General features: G+C 44.1%; 1 protein-coding gene across 7 annotated transcripts in view; it reads left to right on the top strand.

Annotated features, from left to right (window-relative positions):
- mid1 (midline 1) overlaps positions 1 to 22,111 on the top strand; it is a 361,542-nt gene that overhangs the window by 277,055 nt on the left and 62,376 nt on the right. For all 7 annotated transcript variants that reach the window (XM_043700454.1, XM_043700457.1, XM_043700455.1 and 4 more), the window contains one exon: positions 1,962 to 2,057. In XM_043700454.1, coding sequence (XP_043556389.1) covers positions 1,962 to 2,057 — 96 coding nt within the window. The remainder of the gene's footprint in view (positions 1 to 1,961; positions 2,058 to 22,111) is intronic.

Raw genomic sequence — 22,111 nt, 5'->3', positions numbered from 1 at the left:
TCTCTTTGTTCAGCAACACTCCCTAGGACCTTACCATTAAGTGTATAAGTCCTGCTAAGATTTGCTTTCCCAAAATGCAGCACCTCACATTTATCTGAATTAAACTCCATCTGCCACTTCTCAGCCCATTGGCCCATCTGGTCCAGATCCTGTTGTAATCTGAGGTAACCTTCTTCACTGTCCACTACACCTCCAATTTTGGTGTCATTTGCAAACTTACTAACTGTACCTCTTATGCTCACATCCAAATCATTTATGTAAATGACAAAAAGTAGAGTTTAGTTAAGCATTATGGATTAGAAGATAAGAAATGGCTCTCACTTCCATCAAATCAGTGTTGTTCACAAGCACGTGTGGTTCAATGTGTCATGTGTACTCCATTAACCTGAAAGATGCAATGTTGTCAGCATGATGGTCATTCGTAATGTGGAGAGGTTAAAGATTATGGAGATGCTCTCCTTTTTAGAGAGGAGGTTAAGGGAAGGTTTAAGAATAAGTGTTCAGAATTTTGAGGTTTTGTTTTGTGGAGTATATCGGGAGGAACAATTTTAGCAAGAAAAAATTGTAGGGAAAGAGAGGGGGAATGGAACTAATTGCAAAGATATTTCTAAGCAAACCCTGGCACAGGATTAAAAATCACACAACACCGGGTTATAGTCCAAAAGGTTTAATTGGAAGCACGCTAGCTTTCGGAGCTTCCTGGCACAGGAAAATTCCATGATTTTATTTGTGTTTTTATGATTTAAATTATCTGGAAAATAGCTCCTGGTGAGCAAGTTAGAGATCATTGTTCCTGGGTGTCAACCTGTGCTTACTCGGGATCATCCTTAGTTCTATCAGAAGCTTCTGGAATCAAGCCCCACTCCAGATCTAAAGCACATCTTCCATACTGACACTCCCACTGTACTGCTGATGGGGAGGTGCACATTGGCAGAGGTGCCACCTTTCAAATGAGTCCTTAAGTGGCAAGAGTGCAGGTCCTCTCTGGTGGATGTGAAGGGTTCCATGTCAGTATTTGTTCCTCCACTAACAGGACAAAAACATATTTGCAGATTATTATCACATTTCTGACTTGCTGTGTGTAAATTCACTGCTATGATTCATGTTTTACAACAGCAGCTATTTTTCAAGAACACTTAATTGATGAAAAGCATGTTAGGGCATCTTAAGGTTGTGAAAAGTTGCGGAAGGCATGTAGAGATATTTTTCCCCAGATGAAGAGCCTTATTAATATTTCTATTGCATTTCAGAAAAGGCTCTGTTTTTGCCCTGGATTAATGTGAAGTGCAGGAGCAGCATTGTCATGTAGTTATTTTCTCTCCAGTTTGGAAATGTCTGCTGGATGATTCAATAATGTCCTACGATACAGACTGCTGAAGTGTTTTTCAATTATTAATGAATTTTTGTAAAGTTTTTAGAGTACCACTGCGACCTCCTGCAGCTAAAGCCACTTTAGAGAAGTTAGTGTAAACCATTATGTAACGAAAATATATCTATGCATATAAAATAAGGATTGTCACGTTAGTACAAGATAATTGATCCCCAGTATTTCTGCAAACAAGGTATGAGGTCTTTGCGGTTGAAGGAAACTATTTGGAACAAGCCTACACTCGCAGGCAAACTCCCCCTTAAAAAGCGCTGAGTTCTGTTGAGGCATCCTGCAAGGCAAGACTTATGTGAAGAAGATGGCAAAAGGGAGTTCCCATTTGAATGTTCATTGGTTTATGTAGTGGGTGACAGACAGTGGTTTTACTCATGAGCGACAAGTTGAAAGCACTTGGCTTCTGGCCCACCAGCCAGAGCAAGTGACCCACGACCCAGTCGGGATTGCAAACAAAAACCTACAAATTTCCTTTGGGACACCTTCACGATGTTCCATTCTGACTTGTCTCTCCATGCGATAGGGCTGTGGTGCCTGGTGCAGGTTGTAACTAACTATGTTTAATTTCTGTCCTAAACAGCAAAGTCTGGAGTCGAATCTGGCCAGTCTAATTAAGAGGAACAATGAGCTGGAAACACTAATGGGAAGATTAATTCAGACTTGTCAACATGTAGAGGTGAGTCCTTTCTGCAATTCACTAAATGCAAGCTGGGTGATGCAAGAAGTGTAGTTTAATAATGCAGCAGTCAGGATTAATATTGTATTATGAGAACATGTTTTATGTCACATCAGTTAAGTTAGCTGATTAAAAAATGTTACATAAGCAGGTTGCGTCAAATTAAGTCCTAAACCTTCATCTAAAAAGACCATAGCTACGCCATGTTCGTTAACACTGCATTAAATAGTGTCTGGTGTGGCCCAACATTACCGCTCTGACTAGATAATTTGCTGTGGAGGAAGACACTCACCTGGACTATACATAATTTGTTGGCCCCTCTCTCTTTTCTCTGTGGCCTTTGACCAGCTGAGTCTTTCATTTCTGCTTGGCTCTTCCAAACCCCATTCAAACCATCAGTGTTCATATAGCATGGCCGATTATGCCAATCTGCCAGTTATCAGGGCCCATGTCTGCCGTCTTCACAGCTTGCATACAAAAGGTCTTTGGATATACAGCTACCATCTAGCTGATGAACATGGGCAAGCCCACACTGGTGCTGTCAGCTCAGCGACAACTGGAGCTGGTGGAGTTAGCACAATCCAAGAAGGTGCTGGTGAGAGTAGGACAAGGAGGATCGAGTATGGACGAGGACCTGGTGCGAGGGTGGTGGTGGTTGGGGGGGGGCAAAGGATTCACATCGTTGGTCCTTTGGGATCTCTTCAGGGGTAAAAGTGACCTTTATAAGAGGGATGGGTTTCATCTGAAGTGGAAGGGGACCATTACCCTTGTGGGGAAATTTGCTATTGCTACTCAGGAGGCTTTAAATTAGTAAGAGGTGGCGTGGCGGGGGGATAACCAAAGCAAAAGTGAGAAAAGAGAAAAGGCGGAGGTTGGTACATAGATTTGGAGGTGACGGGGTATGGATGGGGGTATGGAGTCTATTGGTCAAGGCAGAAAAGAGCTTGGGAGCGAGTGAGGTAAGACTGATAAAGTAAACTGGATTTACTTCAATGCAAGAGGTGTGACAGGGAAGGCAGATGATCTTAAGGCAAGGTTGGGAACATGGGACTGGGATATCATAGCTATTACACAAACATGGCTCAGGGATAGACAGGATTGACCGCTTAATGTTCCAGGGTATGGATACTATAGGAAGGATCGAACGGAAGGCAAGAGAGGAGACGGAGTGGCGTTTTTGATTAGGGAAAACATTACGGCTGTACTTAAGGAGGATATTCCTGGGAGATTGTCCAGGGAAGCTATTTGGGTGGAGCTTAGAAATATGGAAGAGATGATCACCTTATTGGGATTGTATGACAGGCCCCCCAATACCCAGTGAGAAATTAAGAAGCAAATATGTAAGGAGATCTCGGATGTCTGTAAGAAAGATGGCTTGTAGTGGTATGAGATTTTAACTTTCCAAATATAGACTGAGACTGTCATTGTGTTAAGGATTTGGATGGGGAGGGATTTGTTAAGTGTGTACAAGCAAACATTCTTATTCAATATATGGATGTACCTACTAGAGAAAGAGCAATACTTGTCCTTCTGTTGGGAAATAAGGCAGGACAAGTGACTAAGGTGTCAGTGGGTAAGCACTTTGGGGTAAGTGATCATAATTCTATTAGTTTTTAAATAGTTATGGAAAAGGACAGACCAAATCTAGAAGTTGAAGTTCTAACTTAGAGTAAGGCTAATTTTGATGGTGTGAGGCAAGAACTTTCTAAAGTTGATTGGGGACAGATATTCACAGATAAAGAGATGGTTGGGAAGTGGGAGGCCTTTAAAATTGAGACAGAGTTCAGGGGCAGTTTGTTCCTGTTAGTGCGAAGGGCAAGATTGGTGGGTATAGGGAATGCTGGATGACTGGAGAAATTGAGGCTCTGGTTAAGAAAACAAATGAAGCATATGTCAGGTACAGACAGCAGAGATTGAGTGAATCCTTAGAAGTGTATAAGGGCAGTATGAGTATACTTAAGAGGGAAATCAGGAGGGCAAAATGGGGACATGAGATAGCTTTGGCAAGTAGCATTAAGGGGAATCCAAAGAGATTTTATAAGTACATAAATCCCCTGGACCAGATCAGATATTTCCTCGAACTCTGTGGGAAGCTAGGGAACAGATAGTTGAGACCCTTGCTGAGATATTTCTATCGTCAACAGCCATGGGTGAGATGCCAGAGGACTGGAGGTTGGCTAATGTGGTGTCACTATTTAAGAAAGTTTGATACGAAAAAACCAGGGAACTATAGAATGATGAGTCTGACATCAGTGGCGAGCATCCTGAGAGACAGGATTTACTTGCATTAGGAAAGCCAAGGAATGATTAGGGATAGTCAGCATGGTTTTGTGTGTGGAAAATCATGTCTCATTAAATTGATTGAGTTTTTTGAAGACGTGACCAAGAAGATTGATGAAGGCAGAGCTGTAGACATTGTCTATATGGACTTCAAAGCATTTGACAAGGTTCAATATGGTAGACTGGTGAGTAGGGTTGGATCACATGAGATCCGGAGGAGCCAGTTAATTGGATACAAAATTAGCTTGAAGGTGGTGGTGGAGTATTGCGTTTCAGACTGGAGTGACTAGCAGTGTGCCACTAGAATCAGTGCTGGGTCCACTGTTTTTTTATAAATGATTTGGATGTGAATATAGAAGGAATGGTTAGTAAGTTTGCAGATGACACCAAGATTGGTGATGGCGTGGGCAGTGAAGATGGTTATCTCAGCACAACTGAACCTTGATCAGATGGGCCAGTTGGGCAAGGAGTGGCAGATGAGATTTAATTTAGATAAATGTGAGGTGTTGCATTTTGGTAAGGCAAACCAGGGCAGGGCTTATACAGTTAATGGTAGGACCATGGGGTCTGTTGCTGAATAGAGACCTATGGGTGCATATGCATTGTTCCTTAAAAGTGGAGTCACAGGTAGACAGGGTTGTGAAGAAGGCATTTGGCACTCTTGGCTTCATTGGTCATAACATTGAATATTGGAGTTGGGATGTCATGTTGCGGCTGTACTGGACATCAGGGAGGCCACCTTTGGAATACTGCGTACTTGGTCATCCTTCTAGATGAAGAACGTGGTTAAACTCTGGAAGGTGCAGAAAAGATCTACAAGAGTGTTGCCAGGGTTGGAGGATTTGAGATAGTGAGAGGCTGAATAGGCTGGGGCTGTTTTCCCTGAAGCATTGGAGGCTGAGGGGTGACATTAGAGGTTTATAAAATCATGAGGGGCATTAATATGGTGGATAGTCAAGGTCTTTTTCCTAGGGTGGGGGAGCCCAAATCTAGAGGGCATGGGTTTAAGGTGAGAAGAGAAAGATTTAAAAAGGAACTAAGGGATAACATTTTCACACAGAAGGTGGTACATGTGTGGAATGAGCTGCCAGAGGAAATGGTGGAGGCGTACAATTGCAACATTTAGAAGGCATCTGGATGGATATATGAATAGGAAGGGTTTGGAGGGAAATGGGCCAAATGCTGGGATCAGATTGGGATGTCTGCATGGTGTGGATGAGTTGGATCGAAGGGTCTGTTTCCTTGCTGTATGACGCTATGACTCTGTACCTCTGAATTGGTCACCACTGCCTACTGAAAGATGCCAAGGAAAAGTATGAGTCCCCTGGAGACATGACAGTTGTAACTTTTGGGATGGGGGATTGGTTTCAGCATCAACAAACAGATTGTTGGTGGCTGTGGATATGTGATGCTATGAACAGACCCCAGCATTACTTTCTCAGTGCTGATAAACAATGGGTATGACCATGTCCTGACCCATCACACTTGTGTTCATAGTCCTGATGGTTGAACCAAACTCCACAGACACAAGGGCGTCTGCCTGTTTTGTGCTGAAGGTGTTCCTCTGTGTAGAATACTACTGTGGAAGAGAGTGAGGTTATTGCAATTGAATCTTTTTATGGAATGGTTTGTCTGAACATGATAGCTAGTTTAGAGCCAGTGTATGTTCAGATTTCAGTTGTTATCGCAATGTTAATTTGGGTTGTTTATGAGCACACAGCATTATTATCTTCACATGATTGATACCCCATTCCAATGAGAATGCAGAGGATGTGGTGCAATATCTGCACTTACTCGTGGAATAGATCTCAGGTGGCAACAATCTCAGGGCTGACAGGCTTTTTAATGAACTAAAAGCATCCCAGAATCCTTCGCAGCTAATGAAGGACGACACTCATCGAGCACTGCTCACCCACATATACAAATAGACTCACATTCAATTCTTCTGGGGTTTTGTAGGCTGTGAGAACCTGTTTGAATTAGTTAATAGTTCACAGACCCTGGTGGACATCATAAGTATGGACAGATAACTTGTTTTTACATTCTACTGATAATAAAATCAACAAGTTGATTTATCCCTGGAAACTAAACCTAAATAACTCAGAGTAAATTACTTGATTGGTCTAATATAAGCGGGTAAGCTTTAATCTAATTTGTCTTACGGGAATGTAGCATGATCAAACTGACCTCTCTCTCTTTCCTTCTCTACTCTCGCTTCTCTCCTTTCCTGTACTCCTTCTCTCTCTCTCTTCTCTTCCCTCTCTCTCTCTTCTCTTCCCTCTACCTCTTGGGAAACTTGGTCAGCATGGACAAGTTGGACCAAAGAGACCATTTCGGTGCTGCATGACTCTTTGACTTTCTACACTCTCTATTCTCTGGGTGTCAAGTTTGGCAGCAAAAACCACTTTGGAAACTATTTAAGGCTGTATTTTATGCCGTGTTACTCACAGCACAACAAAAAAAAAGAGATGTGGGGAAATGGGAAGATGGTGACACAGTGATAGTGCTGCTCATAATCCACAGGCCCAGACTGTGTGGACATCCGTTCAGGCACTGGTTCAAATCCCACAATGTCAACTGACGCAACTTAAATTCTAGTCCTAAAATCTGGAATTGAAAGCTAGTCTCAGTAAAGATGGTCACAAATGTATTGTCAAATGTTATAAAAGCCCATTTGGTTCACCAATGTAAAGTAGGAAAGAAAACTGCTATTCACTTCCTGCTCCAACTTACACGTGACTCCTGACCCACAGCCCTGTAGCAGACCTGTAACTGCCCTTTGAATAGCCTGAGCAAGCCACTCATTTTAAGGGCAGTTAGACACACCCACATCCCACGAAGGAATAAAATATTGTTCTCACCACTACAATGAACCAGTCGTCAAATGTACTGGGGAAAACAGTGGCAGAAAAGTTTGTGTTGTTGTTAATAACATCTTCATGTGAGATTCCAACTGAATCCAGTACAAAGGAGGAACATCACAATCAGTGCTAGACAAAAAGAAGCATCTAGTTCAATCTGGCATCCTGATAGTGTCATGATACAATGATAATAGAGTCTGATTACTCCCAGCAATAAATCTCTGTCAATAAATCTGCAACAGATGCTAGTAGCAACACCCAAGCACTGGAGTGCCCTGAGCAGGTCCGAAAATGTGTCGCTGGAAAAGCGCAGCAGGTCAGGCAGCATCTGGGGAGAGAAATCGGAGTGAATGTTTCAGTTCGCGTGATCCTTCCTCAGAACCCATCATCTTGTCATTATCTCATTGCTGTTGGTGTATTTCCTGTGTTAAATAGTGACAACAGTTCAACAAGGGACTTCATTTGCTGGAAAGAATTTACCATTGTGAAACATTTGCTGTTTTGTTTTGTTGTGTATGATAAAAATGTACGATGTGACGGCATTTTTTTTCTCTCAGCAAGAAACAGCACAGATGTGTACTGAAGCTTCCCCTACTACGGCATTTATTGTTCCACTCACAAGCTCTTTAATTCCTCCCATTTACTTCAATCATTACTGCGGCTGTGAATTGGAGCCAGAGTGTGTTCAAGTCTCAGCTGCCTGCTGGGAGATTAGCCGTTACCTTATGCATTGTTTTATTGCCATTATAAATACCTGCTGCACTTCTGCTGTAAATACTATGAAAGGAAGACCTCCAAGTATACGTGGTAGATTGAAACTGTAAATCAGTCCTTCATGAGGATTTTATTTTATCCAGTGCACAGATCCTCTCCATCGCCCTCTTAGGAAACTAACGAGCTGTTGGTGGTTTTTTTGGTTTAATTAGACCTGCTGTTTCCAATTGTATCTGAAAGTGTTCTCAAAAAGTAGTATTAAGAGCCAGGATTTCAAAATTCATTGGAAATATGTTGATGCTTTCTCCTTGAAGTAATAGCTGACCCATCCATGTCCTGGGACATCTTTTACTCTTGTGTGCACCACTGGAAATGCCAGTATTTGTGGCACAATTGAACGGAGTGGCTTGCTGGAGCATTTTAGCAGATACATAGCTGTTCGTAACAAGCAAGCAACTGATCATACTCTACTAGCCCCACACTTACAAAACTCACAGCACAGTGTCCACCGTTAGATGTGATTCTGCAATTAATCACCATTTGCTGGATGATCCCGAGTGTGTGAAGAATTAGGCTGACAAGCAATTGAGAAATAGCACCTACAGTCACAAGGTAAAAACCATTAACAACAGGGCGAAAGTGGGTATTACAGATGCTGGAGATTACAGCCAAGAGTGTGGTGCTCGAAGCACACAGCAGGTTAGATTAGATTAGATCACTTACAGCGTGGAAACAGGCCCTTTGGCCCAACAAGTCCACACCGACCCTCCGAAGAGCAACCCGCCCAGACCCATTTCCCTACATTTAACCTTTCACACAACACTACGGGCAATTTAGCATGGCCAATTCACCTAACCTGGCCAATTCACCTAATCTTTTGACAGTGGGAAGAAGCCGGAGCACCCGGAGGAAACCCACGCAGATACTGGGAGAATGTGCAAACTCCACACAGTCAACTGCCTGAGGCGGGAATTGAACCCGGGTCTCTGGCGCTGTGAGGCAGCAGTGCTAATCAGGAATCAGGGCATCTTCCTGATGAAGGACTTCTGCCCAAAATGCGATTTTCCTGCTCCTCGGATGTTTCCTGACTTGCTGTGCTTTTCCAGCACCACACTCTTGGCACCATTAACAACAGATTGAGTGGTCCAATTAAAACTGAATTGTCTTAGATTATTTTACACTGAAAGCGTAATTTTCTTTTGTTCATTCATGGGATGAGGGCATTAGTGTTTAGGCCAGCATTTATTGCCCATTTCTATTTACCCAGAGGGGAATTAAGAGTCAACCACATTGCTGTGGGTCTGGAGTCACATGTGGGCCAGACCAGGTAAGGATGGCAGTTTCCTTCCCTAAGGAGATTAGTGAACCAGACAGGTTTTTCCAAAAATTGACAATAGTTTGATGGTCATCATCAGACTCTTCATTCCAGAATTTTCAAATTCGTTGTACAACAGCTGTCCATTGAGACACAATGTAGGCTTGCTAACCTTCCTGGAGTGGTTGGCATTTTCCTGAAATTCCAAGGTGTGCCTCGGGAAGCTCAGGTGATTCAGTAATCCTAAGACTCTTGCTATTGTAGCCTCTGTTCCTTGACATTTTGTGAAAGCAGCCTCTGGTTTGGTGGCTTTAGCCACAGAGCTGTCAGTGCATGACCAAGGCTGCAGAGTCAACAGCAGTAATTCCTGTGGGTGGATAGACATGGGCTGCTGGTCTCCTCAATCAGGCAATGCCAGCCTTTGGGACAGACTCTGAAATTGACATGGGCCTCTCTGAAATAATGTGGAGGCATCGTCTTTGGTATATACTTTTCATCTGCTCATGGGTGTCCTCCTGAGTCCAGAAATTTATCGCATGACGTCTGATGTCACCAAATCATGAAAACATTGAGCGTTGTTTGGGAGTAAGGCTATCCTGTTATTATAAAGTAAAGACAATAGCATTTGTTGAAGACATGTGATTGAATACCATGTGATCTGGTGCCATCTCTGTATGATTGTTGGCTGAACTCGTTTCAAAGATGATGTTCATCCAGGGTTGTGAATTTTCTCGGTGGGTTTTCCGGTGACTGAACTGCTGGCTTCCTGACCCGTTGATGTTTGGGCACTTAGGCCTGGCTGTTAGTGTGAGGAGGCAGCATCTGGGGAGCTTCCCTTTCCTCCCCCTCTCTGCCAGCACTCTGCCCAATCATTAGGGCATTGGCTCTTGATATGTGGTGAAGTTTGATGGACGCATTGTCCCCATTTTGAACAATTGGGAGCAAACTCCTCCCAGCAAACACTCCAAGGAGAGTTTGAGTGTTTTTATTGGCAGCAGCTGGAAGGCTAGCCATTTTGAAAGAGTATGACCTGGTGGGGGATGATTTTGCCTTCTGGACATAAGCTCCAGTGCACCAAAGCTGATCTCCTAAGAGCTTTCTTCTGATGATGCCTTTGAGAAGGACACTATAGTGCTTGTATGCTGGTCCTCCTGTTGCATCAGAAGGAGATGACAGGGACATTGTTGGTGGAATTACTCTAGGGCTCTAATGTGTCACAAGTACACAGTGCAAGTCTCTCTGCCATAGAGGAGTGCAGTGACAACAAGCGCTCTATGCGCTCGGTCTTTGTTGACTTTCTGAGGTCTTTGTTGTCAAATGCATCCTGTAAAAGGTCGAGCTGATTTTGGATCTCTTCATCCAATGGGAGCATTTTGCAAGAGATGGCTGGTGAGGTATGGGAACAGCTCGACGCGTATAAGAGTCACCCCTTCAGTGGGTGCTGGGACATTGAACCGGATGTGGGCTGATGCACGAGCTTTTCCGCAGCGAAATGCTCCAAGCTGCTTCACAAGAGCATGAGGAAAGCTGGCTGCAAACCCGAATAGGATCTACTATATGGGCTGGTTTTCGGTGGATTTGAAGGAAGAGAGGTCTTTAAAGGGAGGGAATTCCAGTATGTGGGGCCTATCTGGTTCAAGGCACAGCCATCAATGGAGTGGAGCGGAGCTGCATGTGCAGTTTGAGTTGGCGCTCTTGGGAATAACTGGGATTTTGCAGGATTTTGGGGAGATAGAAGGAAAGGGGAAAAACATGGAGGAAGTCAAAACTCAAAAGCACCAATGTCTTGTCTGCATCTCAACATCACATAACAATATAATTATTTTAACATCTCAAGGAAGTTTAACAAGAAACAAGACATCAAAGTATGTGTGAGTGAGGACTAAATGATTTAGTCAAAATGATGGGTTCCAAGAAGTCTTCTACAGGTGGAAAGGGATGTTGAGTCACTGTGAAAGTGATTTATAAATATTTAAAATTGGGGTGTCAACAGGGAACCATTCAAATCACATTCAGAGGAGGGGAGGAAGTAAGAAAGGATGTATGGCTAGAGGATTTTGCAAAGATGGAGAGATTTGAAGATGAAGATGATGACTCTAAGTCTTGTGGGGGTCAATGACTTCATACAAGTCAGTGAGTGCAAGGATAATTAGTGCTACACAACATTCAATTCTGCAATGACCTTGGAATAAGGTCGAGTTTCTGGAGGGTAGGTGAAGAACCGGAGTGGCAGCAAGAAGAATAATTAGACAAGTCTTATCTAAACCTGACAAAGCCATAGGATAGGCTTTTCTGTGGTGGCCATTCTTGGAGATGAAAATCATTAGACATAGTCATTAGTCAAAACACAAATCACCATTATCTTGTCTACATCTCAACCTCATATAATATAATAGATTTAACATCTCAAGGAACTTTAACGAAGAAACAAGAGGTCAAAGTATAGATGGTATTGCAGGATTGTGGTTTAAGGAAACAGTTGGTCCTTGAAGTAAAGGTAATTTTAGGTGGTTCCTGACCTGCACAACAACCAGCAATAACCAGAAGGATTTAGCTGAGCTGAGGTGAGTGAGATCCTGTCCTGATATAGAGACCTTGAACTAAAATTAGAGTGAGGTTTCATTTGAGAGCTGATGAACAAGCAAGACGTCCACTTGTGATGAAAGTCCAGTTCGGGAGCCAGGAGATGGGTAGAGTTTGATTTGAAAACCAAGTGAAGGTTAAGTGCAGTCAGTGTAATCACTGGAGGAATTGATTAATGTTCAGAAAACCAACAGGGAAGCATTGCCCAGATGGGCAAAGTGAGTATAGCCAAGGATTCCAATTGGGAGTAACTCTCAGCCCAGGAGTTAAAAGGAGATTTGGAGAAAGACAAAGTTGTCTTTAAACCAATAACATCCTGTGATAGAGATAGGAACGATTATGAGCTTGAGAGTGTCATTATATAATGAAACATGTGACACCAACCCAATGCAGGTAGCTCTGCTATTGTGCGATAGTTGTGTTTTTTGTGCGACCCCACACTATATAAAAGTCATGCAATAAAAATAGTACTTAAAGCATTGTCGGTGCAATCATGTTATAGCCAACACAGCCTTTCAAAGTTTGTGCTTTAGAAACAGCATCCCCCCTATTTGTCAATCGCATTACAGCCAATTCACGTTGACAAAACGCATGTTATAGCAGAATGAAATGTCCGTGAAATGTTGCAGGATAGAATTGTTTTCCATTTGAATGCATTGTTTGTCAGTTTTCTGCCTGATTTTCTGCTAGTTGCCTTATCTCCCCCTGTCGCTTCCACACAGTTACCCAGAATAGAGCCCCCATGCCTTGTCCCCATTCAGAGTTTCCCCACAGTCGGTAAAAGGTGCAGGCAGGACCCGCTAGCCCTGTTGCTCTCCTTGTTCCCCACACTGGGGTGGTTTCTGCGTCTCGTTCTTCCGAGAGTACTGGGCTACACAAAGGCTGCCTTTCTGGGGCCTCTGTAACCTCAGTGAGCCTCCAGGAGTACAGAGAGGGCAAACTTTGAGGCAAGGCAGAAGAGGGCAAACTGCTGCCAAAGGAATATTACAGTGGGAAGCAAAGTCCTTGGAGGAGACAGTGTCAAACAAGGGGCAGGATGTTTTCACTGGCCTGCGGCATTCCTGTGAGCAGCATTGAATTATTAATGTAACTTTATACACATTAAACGGGACATTATAATAAAAATACTCCCCAGCATATTTAAATCAACCCCAGCCTTCCTTTGGAATGCAGAAGCCATCAACGCCAAAGCACATTTACATTAAATCCAACAGAACAGCTCAACACCACATGCTATCAGTTCAAGAGTGACACCATGAATAAAGGAAATATTGCTACCATTAGTTTGGGATAGGAATCCTAACTCCTTTCCATTTGTGTCAAAAGTAACCACATAAAATGTCTCAAACACAGGTTACGCTCAGCACTGGTCAGTTTATTGGCTTAGGTTTGAAAATTCTGTGTGCCCTCGACCAGATACTGTTGAGGGTTGGTGTGAGATCGAGCAAACCGGCCAAACTTTGTTGTAGCTCTTTTTTTAAAACAAACGGAAACATCTGAAATAATGTGCAACGCAGATGGTTGGAGTGTCTTTGGGGTCCAGTTGTAATCTGAAACAGTGAAGGGTCTGCTAAGTGTCACAAAGACTGTGTTTTAATTTTCTCCCCTGTCGACCGACCAGAGAAATGAGCATCAAAGTTGCAGAAACGAATGTGGATATACCGTTTAAGTGATGTTGCAGTTTGCCAGTGACAAGAGATATTAAACTTGAGCTCTGTTTTAAAAGGATGAGGTGGAAACTCGTGTTAATTATTGGTAGCCCATGCAGGCTTTGCAGAATCATAACCAAACTACTGCAGATATTGAACGTCTGAAGTAGAAACAGAAAAGGGCTGGAAATGCTCAGCAGGTCTGGACAGATCCGTGGGGGCAGAGAGAGACAGAGAGAGGTAGAGTTCATGTTTCAGGTCTGTCAGCTGGTTTTCAGCTGAAGCCTTCGCCGGATCTGCTGGCCCCAGTGCTAGTGAACACAGCAGCTGTTACCACACTACAAACTCTGGAGGCCTCCTCCCTCAGCCCTAGGCTCTACCCCTTTCTCTCCCCCAATTCTAGCACTCCCCTTGGTACTCCCTACTCTTCAAGGTAAAAACAATGACTGCAGATGCTGGAAACCAGATTCTGGATTAGAGTGGTGCTGGAAAAGCATAGCAGTTCAGACAGCATCCGAGGAGCAGGAAAATCGACGTTTCGGGCAAAAGCCCTTCATCAGGAAAAAAGGATGAAGGGTTTTTGCCCGAAATGTCGATTTTCCTGCTCCTCGGATGCTGTCTGAACTGCGCTTTTCCAGCACCACTCTAATCCACTCCCTGTCTTCAGTCAGCTGCACAGGACTTAGGGACACTGGCAGCAGGGTTTGAATGAACCGTAAATAGGTAGGAGGCTGCCCGAGGAATTGTAAAATGTGGAGTGACAATGACGTGTACAGGGGTTTCAGGTGAGCTAAGCCAGGGGATAACCTAGATGAACATACACACACAGTGACTACTGTTCAGGGGGAGTTCTGACCAATCCCAACTAGCAGACGGGACAAGGCGTGTGATATCCAGAAACGTCACCCAGTCCAACTGGGTACCTGACAATCCAAAAGGCAGTATAAATTATGGAATGGTGAACGCAGAGAAGGAACCCACTCGGCCGACCGTATCCACACTGGCTTTCTGTAAGAGCAACTCGGCAACACAGCGGTCCGTCAGTGGTAGGCCCCTAATATTCCTTCGCCGATTTGATTGTTCATTGACTTTACCACTTTGTGGATCTGAAAATCCCAATGGCAGGTTTGATAATACTGGGTTAATGGGTTACGGCATTTCTTCCTGGAGCTGTCCCATAAATGGTGGTCAGATGTGCACCATTACTGACCCTTCTTGGCCACAAGGTGGTCACATCAGCCTGGGCATCCCTCACTACCTTCGCTCTCAGGAAATCATTCATAAAGGAGGCAGTTACACAAACCCTTTTGGCTGAATGAAAAGAACAACACCTTGCATTTATCTAGTGCCCTTAGCAGAGCAGTATTGTTATGGGCCAGGCCAGACCCCCTCAAAGTATTTTCAGAAGGTAGCCTAGAGCCTAACTTTTTCTTATTTTAAATGCAGATGTGAAGTGAGTATCCCAGGTGTGAAGCAGCTGGTCAAACCATTTGGCTTTAAGCAAAACCCAATTTATTTAAACACTGCAGCTGAGACACGAGCAAAGAAAATAGAATTTAGAATAACTTAACTATTGGAAAATGTAACTGACCCAGTATAATACCTATTACAAATTAACTGTTCCAAATCAGTAACATCCCTTAAACATACCCTTTTGGCAAAAAGGTAAATTCAAACGTAGCTTCTTACAGGCAGGAGGGAGCAGCATCAAGAGAGAGATCTCAGAAGGTGGCCAGAGGAGTTCCTTACAGAAGCTTGCAACCTCCCTGGACTCTCTCATCTTGTGACTGCTACAGCTGAAAACAGGCTAAAGTCAACCTGAACTGGGAAAACTGGCCATGGTTGAACTAGACTCTTCTACACGTCTGCCTTCATGACCTCTCTTCAAAAAAAAACAAAGACAAAATAACCTTTTAAAGTGACAGCATCATCACAATATGCCCAAAACTACTTTAGAGGAACATGATAAGACAGAATTTGTGATTCTACCAAAAAAGTGTATGCTTTTTTTGGAAAATGGCATTAACTCCTCCCAGCAGGAGGGGGATAGCACTCCCAGCAGGAGGCAGCACGGTGGCCCAATGGTTAGCACTGGTGCCTCACAGCATCAGGAACCCAGGTTCGATTCTAGCCTCGGGCAACTGTGTGGAGTTTGCACATTCTCCCACTGTCTGTGTGGGTTTGCTCCCATTTCCTCCCACAGTCCAAAGATGTGCAGATTAGGTGGATTGGTCATGATAAATTGCCCATAGAGTTTGGTACATTAGTCAGGGGTAAATAGGGGGAATGGTTCTGGGTGGGTTACTCTTTGGAGGGTCGGTGTGGGCTAGCTGGGCCGAAGGGCCTGTTTCCACACTGTAGGGAATCTAATCTAATCAAACAGGAATAGTTGAAAGCCAGGCCTGATATATTAAAGGAATATAACTTGGCAAAAGAAGGTGAGGCAAATACAGTTAGCATAAGGGAGGTACGTTAATAGTATTCAAGCATAATTTTTTTTAGAAAAGAGTTACTCAGGCTTAAAGAAAGTTATGGCAGCAGAGTTCGCACCTGTGACATGCTCCTCCTGTGCTATGTGGCAAATCGTGGAAATTTCAATTGTTCCTGGTGACCACTAGTATAGAGCATGTGTCCAGCTTCCAGTACTGATGAACAACATTTTGGAGTTGGTACTGCAAGGGAATTCATCATGGAGTACTCGCAATGCTGAGTACATGATGGTTAACACGTTCAGTAGGGTGGTCAGATTGAACAGGCAGAAAGGGCTTGGGTGACTGCCAAGCAGAGTAGAAGTAGACAGTCAGTGCAGGAGTAACCTGTGGCCAGCCCCCTTTCTAACAGGCATAACATTTTGGGTTCTGTTGGGGGAGATGGCAGTGCAGGGGTAAAATGGAGGCATCCAACTTCATGGCACCGTGGGTGGGTCTGCTACACAAGCGGACAGGAGAAACACCAGCAGAGCTATAGTGGTAGGACATTCAATTGTGAGGGGAACAGCCAGGCATTTCTGCAGCCACAAGACAGGCTGCAGGATGGTATGTTCCAGTGTCAGGGATATCACAGAATGGCTGCAAGGGCATACCTAAGGGAGAAGGCAAACAGACAGATATTGTGGTACATATTGGCACTAATGACCTAGGTAGGAAAAGAGATGAAGCCCTGAAAGCAGAATTTAGGGAGCAAGGAGGTAGATTAAAGAATAGGACCTAGTAAGGTAAAAGTAGACAAATTGCTGGCAGCGTACGCGGAGAAAAGCAGAGTTAATCTTTTAGGTCCACCGACCCTCCTCCAGAACAGCAGGGGTTGTAATCTCTGGATTAATTGTGATGCTACATACAAGTGAGTAGAGAAACCGATGGGTAGTCCAGATGAATGTGTGACTGGAGAGATGGTGCAGGAGGGAGGATTTTAAATTTCTGCGACATTGGGACCATTTTGGGGGTTGGTGGGGACTGTAAAACGCAGACAGGTTGTATCTGAATTGGAATGGGACCAGCAATCCTTGTTGGGAGATTTGATGCTGCTGGTAGGAAGGGTTTAAATGAATTTGGCAGGGAGGTGGGATCCAGAGAGAATGTTCAACAGGGAAGATAAATGGCCAAAATTAGAAGAGACAGCAAGTGAACTGGGAAAGCACAAATGTTATGAGACATTTTAGGCACCAGGAAGGTGGGCAAGGATGGGTGGTATTTATTTTAATGCTTGAAGTTTGACAAGCAAAGAAGCTAAGTTGAGGGCACAAATTAAAACATGGGGCATGATTTTTTTTTACCTCTTGTGGGATGTGTGCGTCGCTGGCTGGGCCCAGCGTTTATTGTCCATCCCTAATTGCCCCTGGAGAAGGTGGGAGTGAACTGCCTTCTTGAACTGCTGCAATCCATGTGCTGTAGGTTCCCACTATGCCCTTAGGGAGGGAATTCCAGGATTTTGACCCAGCGACCATGAAGGAATAACAATATATTTCCAAGTCAGGATGGTGAGTGGCTTGGAGGGGAACTTGCAGTTGGTGGTGTGCCCTTATCTCTGCTGCTGTTGTCCTCCTGGATGGAAGTGGTCGTGGGTTTGGAAGGTGCTGTCTAAGGATCTTTGGTGAATCTCTGCAGTGTATCTTGTGGATATTTGATTGGATTTATTATTGTCACATGTACCTAGGTACAATGAAAAGTTTTGTTTTGTATGCAGTACAGGCAGATTATACCATACAAAGTATATGGATGGTACTGCTGCTACTGAGGATCAGTGGTGGAGGGAGTGGATGCTTGTGGATGTGGCACCAAACATGTGGCTGCTTTGTCCTGGATGGTGTCAAGCTTCTTGAGTGTTGTTGGGTCTGCACTCATCCAGGCAAATGGGGAGTATTCCATCACACTCCTGACTTGTGCCTTGTAGGCTTTGGGGAGTCAGGAGGTGAGTTACTCACCATTGTATTTCTAGCCTCTGACCTGTTCATCATCGTTGTGTTTATGTGGCCAGTCCTGTTGAGTTTCTGGTTAATAGTAACCCACAGGATATTGAAAGTGGGAGATTCAGTGATGGTAACACATTGAATGGCAAGAGTTGTGGTTAGATTGTTGCTTAGTGGAGATTGTCATAGCCTGGCATTTGTGTAGGCAATGGTTACTTGCCACTGGTCAGCCCAAGCCTGGATGTCGTCCAGATCTTGTTGCATTTGATCATGGATTGCTTTATTATTTGAGAAATTGCTAGTGCGAGCATTGTGCACTCATCGGCAAACCTCCCCATTCCTGACCTTACAATGGAGGAAGCTAAAGATGGTTGGGCCTAGGACACTTCCCTGAGGAACTCCTGCAGAGATGTCCTGGAGCTGAGATGACTGACCTCCGACAACCACAACCATTTTCCTATGTGCCAGGTATGACTGCAACCTGATGCCCATTGATTCCAGTTTTGCTAGGGCTCCTTGATTCCACACTTGAACAGATGCAGCCATGATGTCAAGTGCAGTCACTGAAACTTGGTTGAGAGATGATCAGGATTTGAGCTCAGTATTCCAGGATACACAGTCTTCAAGCAAGAGAGGGAAGTAGTTAAAAGAGGTTTCAAATAAGGAATCTATTACAGCGGTAAGGAGAGATGACATCTTAGAAGGCTTCTCAAGATAAGCCTTATAGGTAGAACCAAAATGGAGTGATCACCTCATTGGGAGTATATTATAGTTCCCCCTAATGAGAGAAGAGCAGATTAGTAGCCAAATTTCAGGGAAGCATATAAGTAGCAAGGTAGTGAAAGTAGGGATTTCAATGTCTCCCACATTATCTCGGGTAGTCATTGTGTGAAAGGCTTGAAGGGAGTGAATTTTTGAAATGCATCCAGGACAGCTCTTTAAGACAGTATGTAGAAAGCCCTGCAGGAGAGAGTGAAGTCCAGGACTTAATGTTAGGCAATGAAGCAAGACAGTGATCGTAACTCAGTTAAATTCAAGATTGTTATGGAAAAGGATAAAGATTCAATAAGATTAGATATGATTTAGGCAGAGTGGACTTGGAGTATATACTTCCTTTCAGGTAACTCTATCTCAGAACAGTGAGATGTATTCACTGCTGCCTCACAGCGCCTGAGACCCGGGTTCAATTCCCGCCTGAGGCGACTGACTGTGTGGAGTTTGCACGTTCTTCCTGTGTCTGCGTGGGTTTCCTCCGGGTGCTCCGGTTTCCTCCCACAGTCCAAAGATGTGCAGGGTCAGGTGAATTGGCCATGCTAAATTGCCCGTAGTGTTAGGTAAGGGGTAAATGTAGGGGCATGGGTGGGTTGCGCTTTGGCGGGGCGGTGTGGACTTGTTGGGCCGAAGGGCCTGTTTCCACGCTGTAATGTAATCTAATCTAAAGGAAATAGGGAGAGTACTGGGCCAACATAGAGTCAGAGACTCGTAGAAATATACAGCTCAGAAACAGACACTTTGGTCCAACTCATCTGTGCCCACCAGATATCCTAAATTAATCTAGTCACATTTGCCAGCACATGGCCCATATCCCTCTAAACTTCTTCCTATTCATATACCCATCCAGATGCCTTTTTAAATGTTTTAATTGTAGCAGCCAATTACTTCCTTTGGCAGCTCATTCCAAACACACACTATCCATTGTGTGGAAAAAGTTGCCCCTTTGATCCCTTTTAAATCTGTCTCCTCTCACCTTAAACCTATGCGCTCTATTTTTGGACTCCCCCAACCCAGTTAAAAGATCATGTCATAAGCCTCTGTACGTTCACTCCTCAGCCTCCGACACTCCAGGGAAAATAGCCCCATTCTATTCAGCTTCTCCCCATAGCTGAAATCCTCCAATCCTGGCAAACAAATCCTGTGAATGCTGGATATCAAGGGATATACGGCATTGGATTTAGAGGAAAGGTAAATACCAAGGGCAGAAACCAGTAAAGGGCCTAAAGGAGAAAGTGCAAGAGGGAACTTAAAAGGGAGATGAGGAGAACTGGAAAGGGATACAAAAGGATACTGGCGAGTAAAGTAAAGGCAAATTCTAAGTTGCTTTACAGATATGTTACAGGTAAAAGGATAACAAGGGGAAGGGGAAGAGTAAGACCCATTACAGTCCACAGAGGTAATTTGTGCATGGAGCCAGCGAATGTGGGTGGGTTCTAAATGAGTGCTCACTAGCGACAGGGACAATATGGATGTAGAAATCAGGGAAAAGGACTGTGATACAACTAAAGAAATTAGGATAGACAGAGAGGAAAGTGCTTTGGCAGGCTTAAAACTAGATAAATCATGAGGGTTGGATGAAACATAGCCCAGGCTGTTGAATGAGGCAAGGAAGGAAACAGCAGGGATCTTGCAAATAATTTGCAATTCCTCTGTAGCCATAAGAGAGGTGCCAGGGGATTGGAGACAACCGATGTGATCCATTATTGAAAAAGGAAGCGGGGATAAACCAGGAAACTACGGGCCGGTCAGCCTAATCTTGGGTGGTAGGAAAACTTGGAAGCAATTCTCAGGGACAGAATTAATCTGCATTTGGACAGGCCGAGATTAATCCAGAACAGTAGACATGGTTTTGTTGAAGGGAGGTCATGTCTGACAAACTTGATTGAATTTTTCTGTGTAGATGAGGCTCATACGTTTGATGTGGTATACTTGGACTTCAACATGGTCTCTGATAAGGTCCCACATGGGAGACTGACAGAAAGGGTAAGAGTCCACAGGATCCAATGAACTTTGGCAAATTGGACCCACGATTGGCAAGAAGCAGATGGTGATGTCTGAGGGGCATTTTTTCTGACTGGATGTCTGTGTCCAGTGAAATCCATAGGGGGCCAGTGTTGGGGCCCTTGCTCTTTGTGGCTTATATCAATAATTTGGACTTGAATGTAGGAGGGTTGATCAGTAAGGTCACAGAATAAACAAAAATTGGTGGGGTGGTAAAAACTGAGAAGGTTAACCTTAGATTACAGGACGGTACAGCCAGCCTGCTTCAATGGGCTGATCAGTGGCAATTGGAATTCAATCTGGATAGGTGTGAGGTGATGTACTGGGCAGGACAAACAGGGCAATGGAATATGAGTGGTAGGATCCTGGAAAACACTGAGGATCCAAGGAACCTTAGTGTGCATGTTCACCAATCCTTTTAAGGGAGCGTGGCGAGTCAATAAAGTGGTTAAGAAGCCATTTGAGATACATACCGTTATTAGCTGTGGCATAGAATTTAAGAGCAGGGGGGTAATGCTGGAACTGTATAAAGTGTTGGTTAGGCCACAACTAGACTGCAGTGTGTAGTTCTGGAATCCTCATTATAAGAGAATGACAAGAACGAGGGTAGGTCCAATCAAGGACAGTAGTGGGAGACTGTGTATTGAGTCGGAAGAGATAGGAGAGTTCTTGAATGAGTACTTTTCTTCAGTATTTACGAATGAGAGGGACCGTATTGTTGAAGAGGAGAGTGTGAAACGGACTGGTAAGCTAGAGGAGATACTTGTTAGGAAGGAAGATGTGTTGGACATTTTGAACAACTTGAGGATAGACAAGTCCCCCGGGCCTGACGGGATATATCCTAGGACTATGTGGGAAGCAAGAGAGGAAATTGCAGAGCCGTTGGCAATGATCTTCTCGTCTTCACTGGCAAAGGGGGTGGTACCAGGGGACTGGAGAGTAGCAAATGTTGTGCCCCTGTTCAAAAAAGGGAATAGGGATAACCCCGGGAATTACAGACCTGTTAGTCTTACTTCTGTGGTAGGCAAAGTAATGGAAAGGGTACTGAGGGATAGGATTTACGAGTATCTGGAAAGACACTGCTTGATTAAGGACAGCCAGCACGGATTTGTGAAGGGTAGGTCTTGCCTTACAAGTCTTATTGAATTCTTCGAGGAGGTGACCAAGCATGTGGATGAGGGAAGAGCAGTGGATGTAGTGTACATGGATTTTAGTAAGGCATTTGATAAGGTTCCCCATGGTAGGCTTATGCGGAAAGTCAGGAGGCATGGGATAGAGGGAAATTTGGCCAATTAGATAGAAAACTGGCTAACCGGTCGAAGGCAGAGAGTGGTGGTAGATGGTAAATATTCAGCCTGGAGCCCAGTTACAAGTCGAGTTCCGCAGGGATCAGTTCTGGGTCCTCTGCTGTTTGTAATTTTTATTAATGACTTAGATGAGGGAGTCGAAGGATGGGTCAGTAAATTTGCAGA

Source organism: Chiloscyllium plagiosum, chromosome 12 (assembly GCF_004010195.1).
Source record: "Chiloscyllium plagiosum isolate BGI_BamShark_2017 chromosome 12, ASM401019v2, whole genome shotgun sequence".
Taxonomy (NCBI): Eukaryota; Metazoa; Chordata; class Chondrichthyes; order Orectolobiformes; family Hemiscylliidae; genus Chiloscyllium; species Chiloscyllium plagiosum.
Note: the sequence above shows the minus strand (reverse complement) of the source record. Positions and strands in the feature narration are given on the sequence as shown.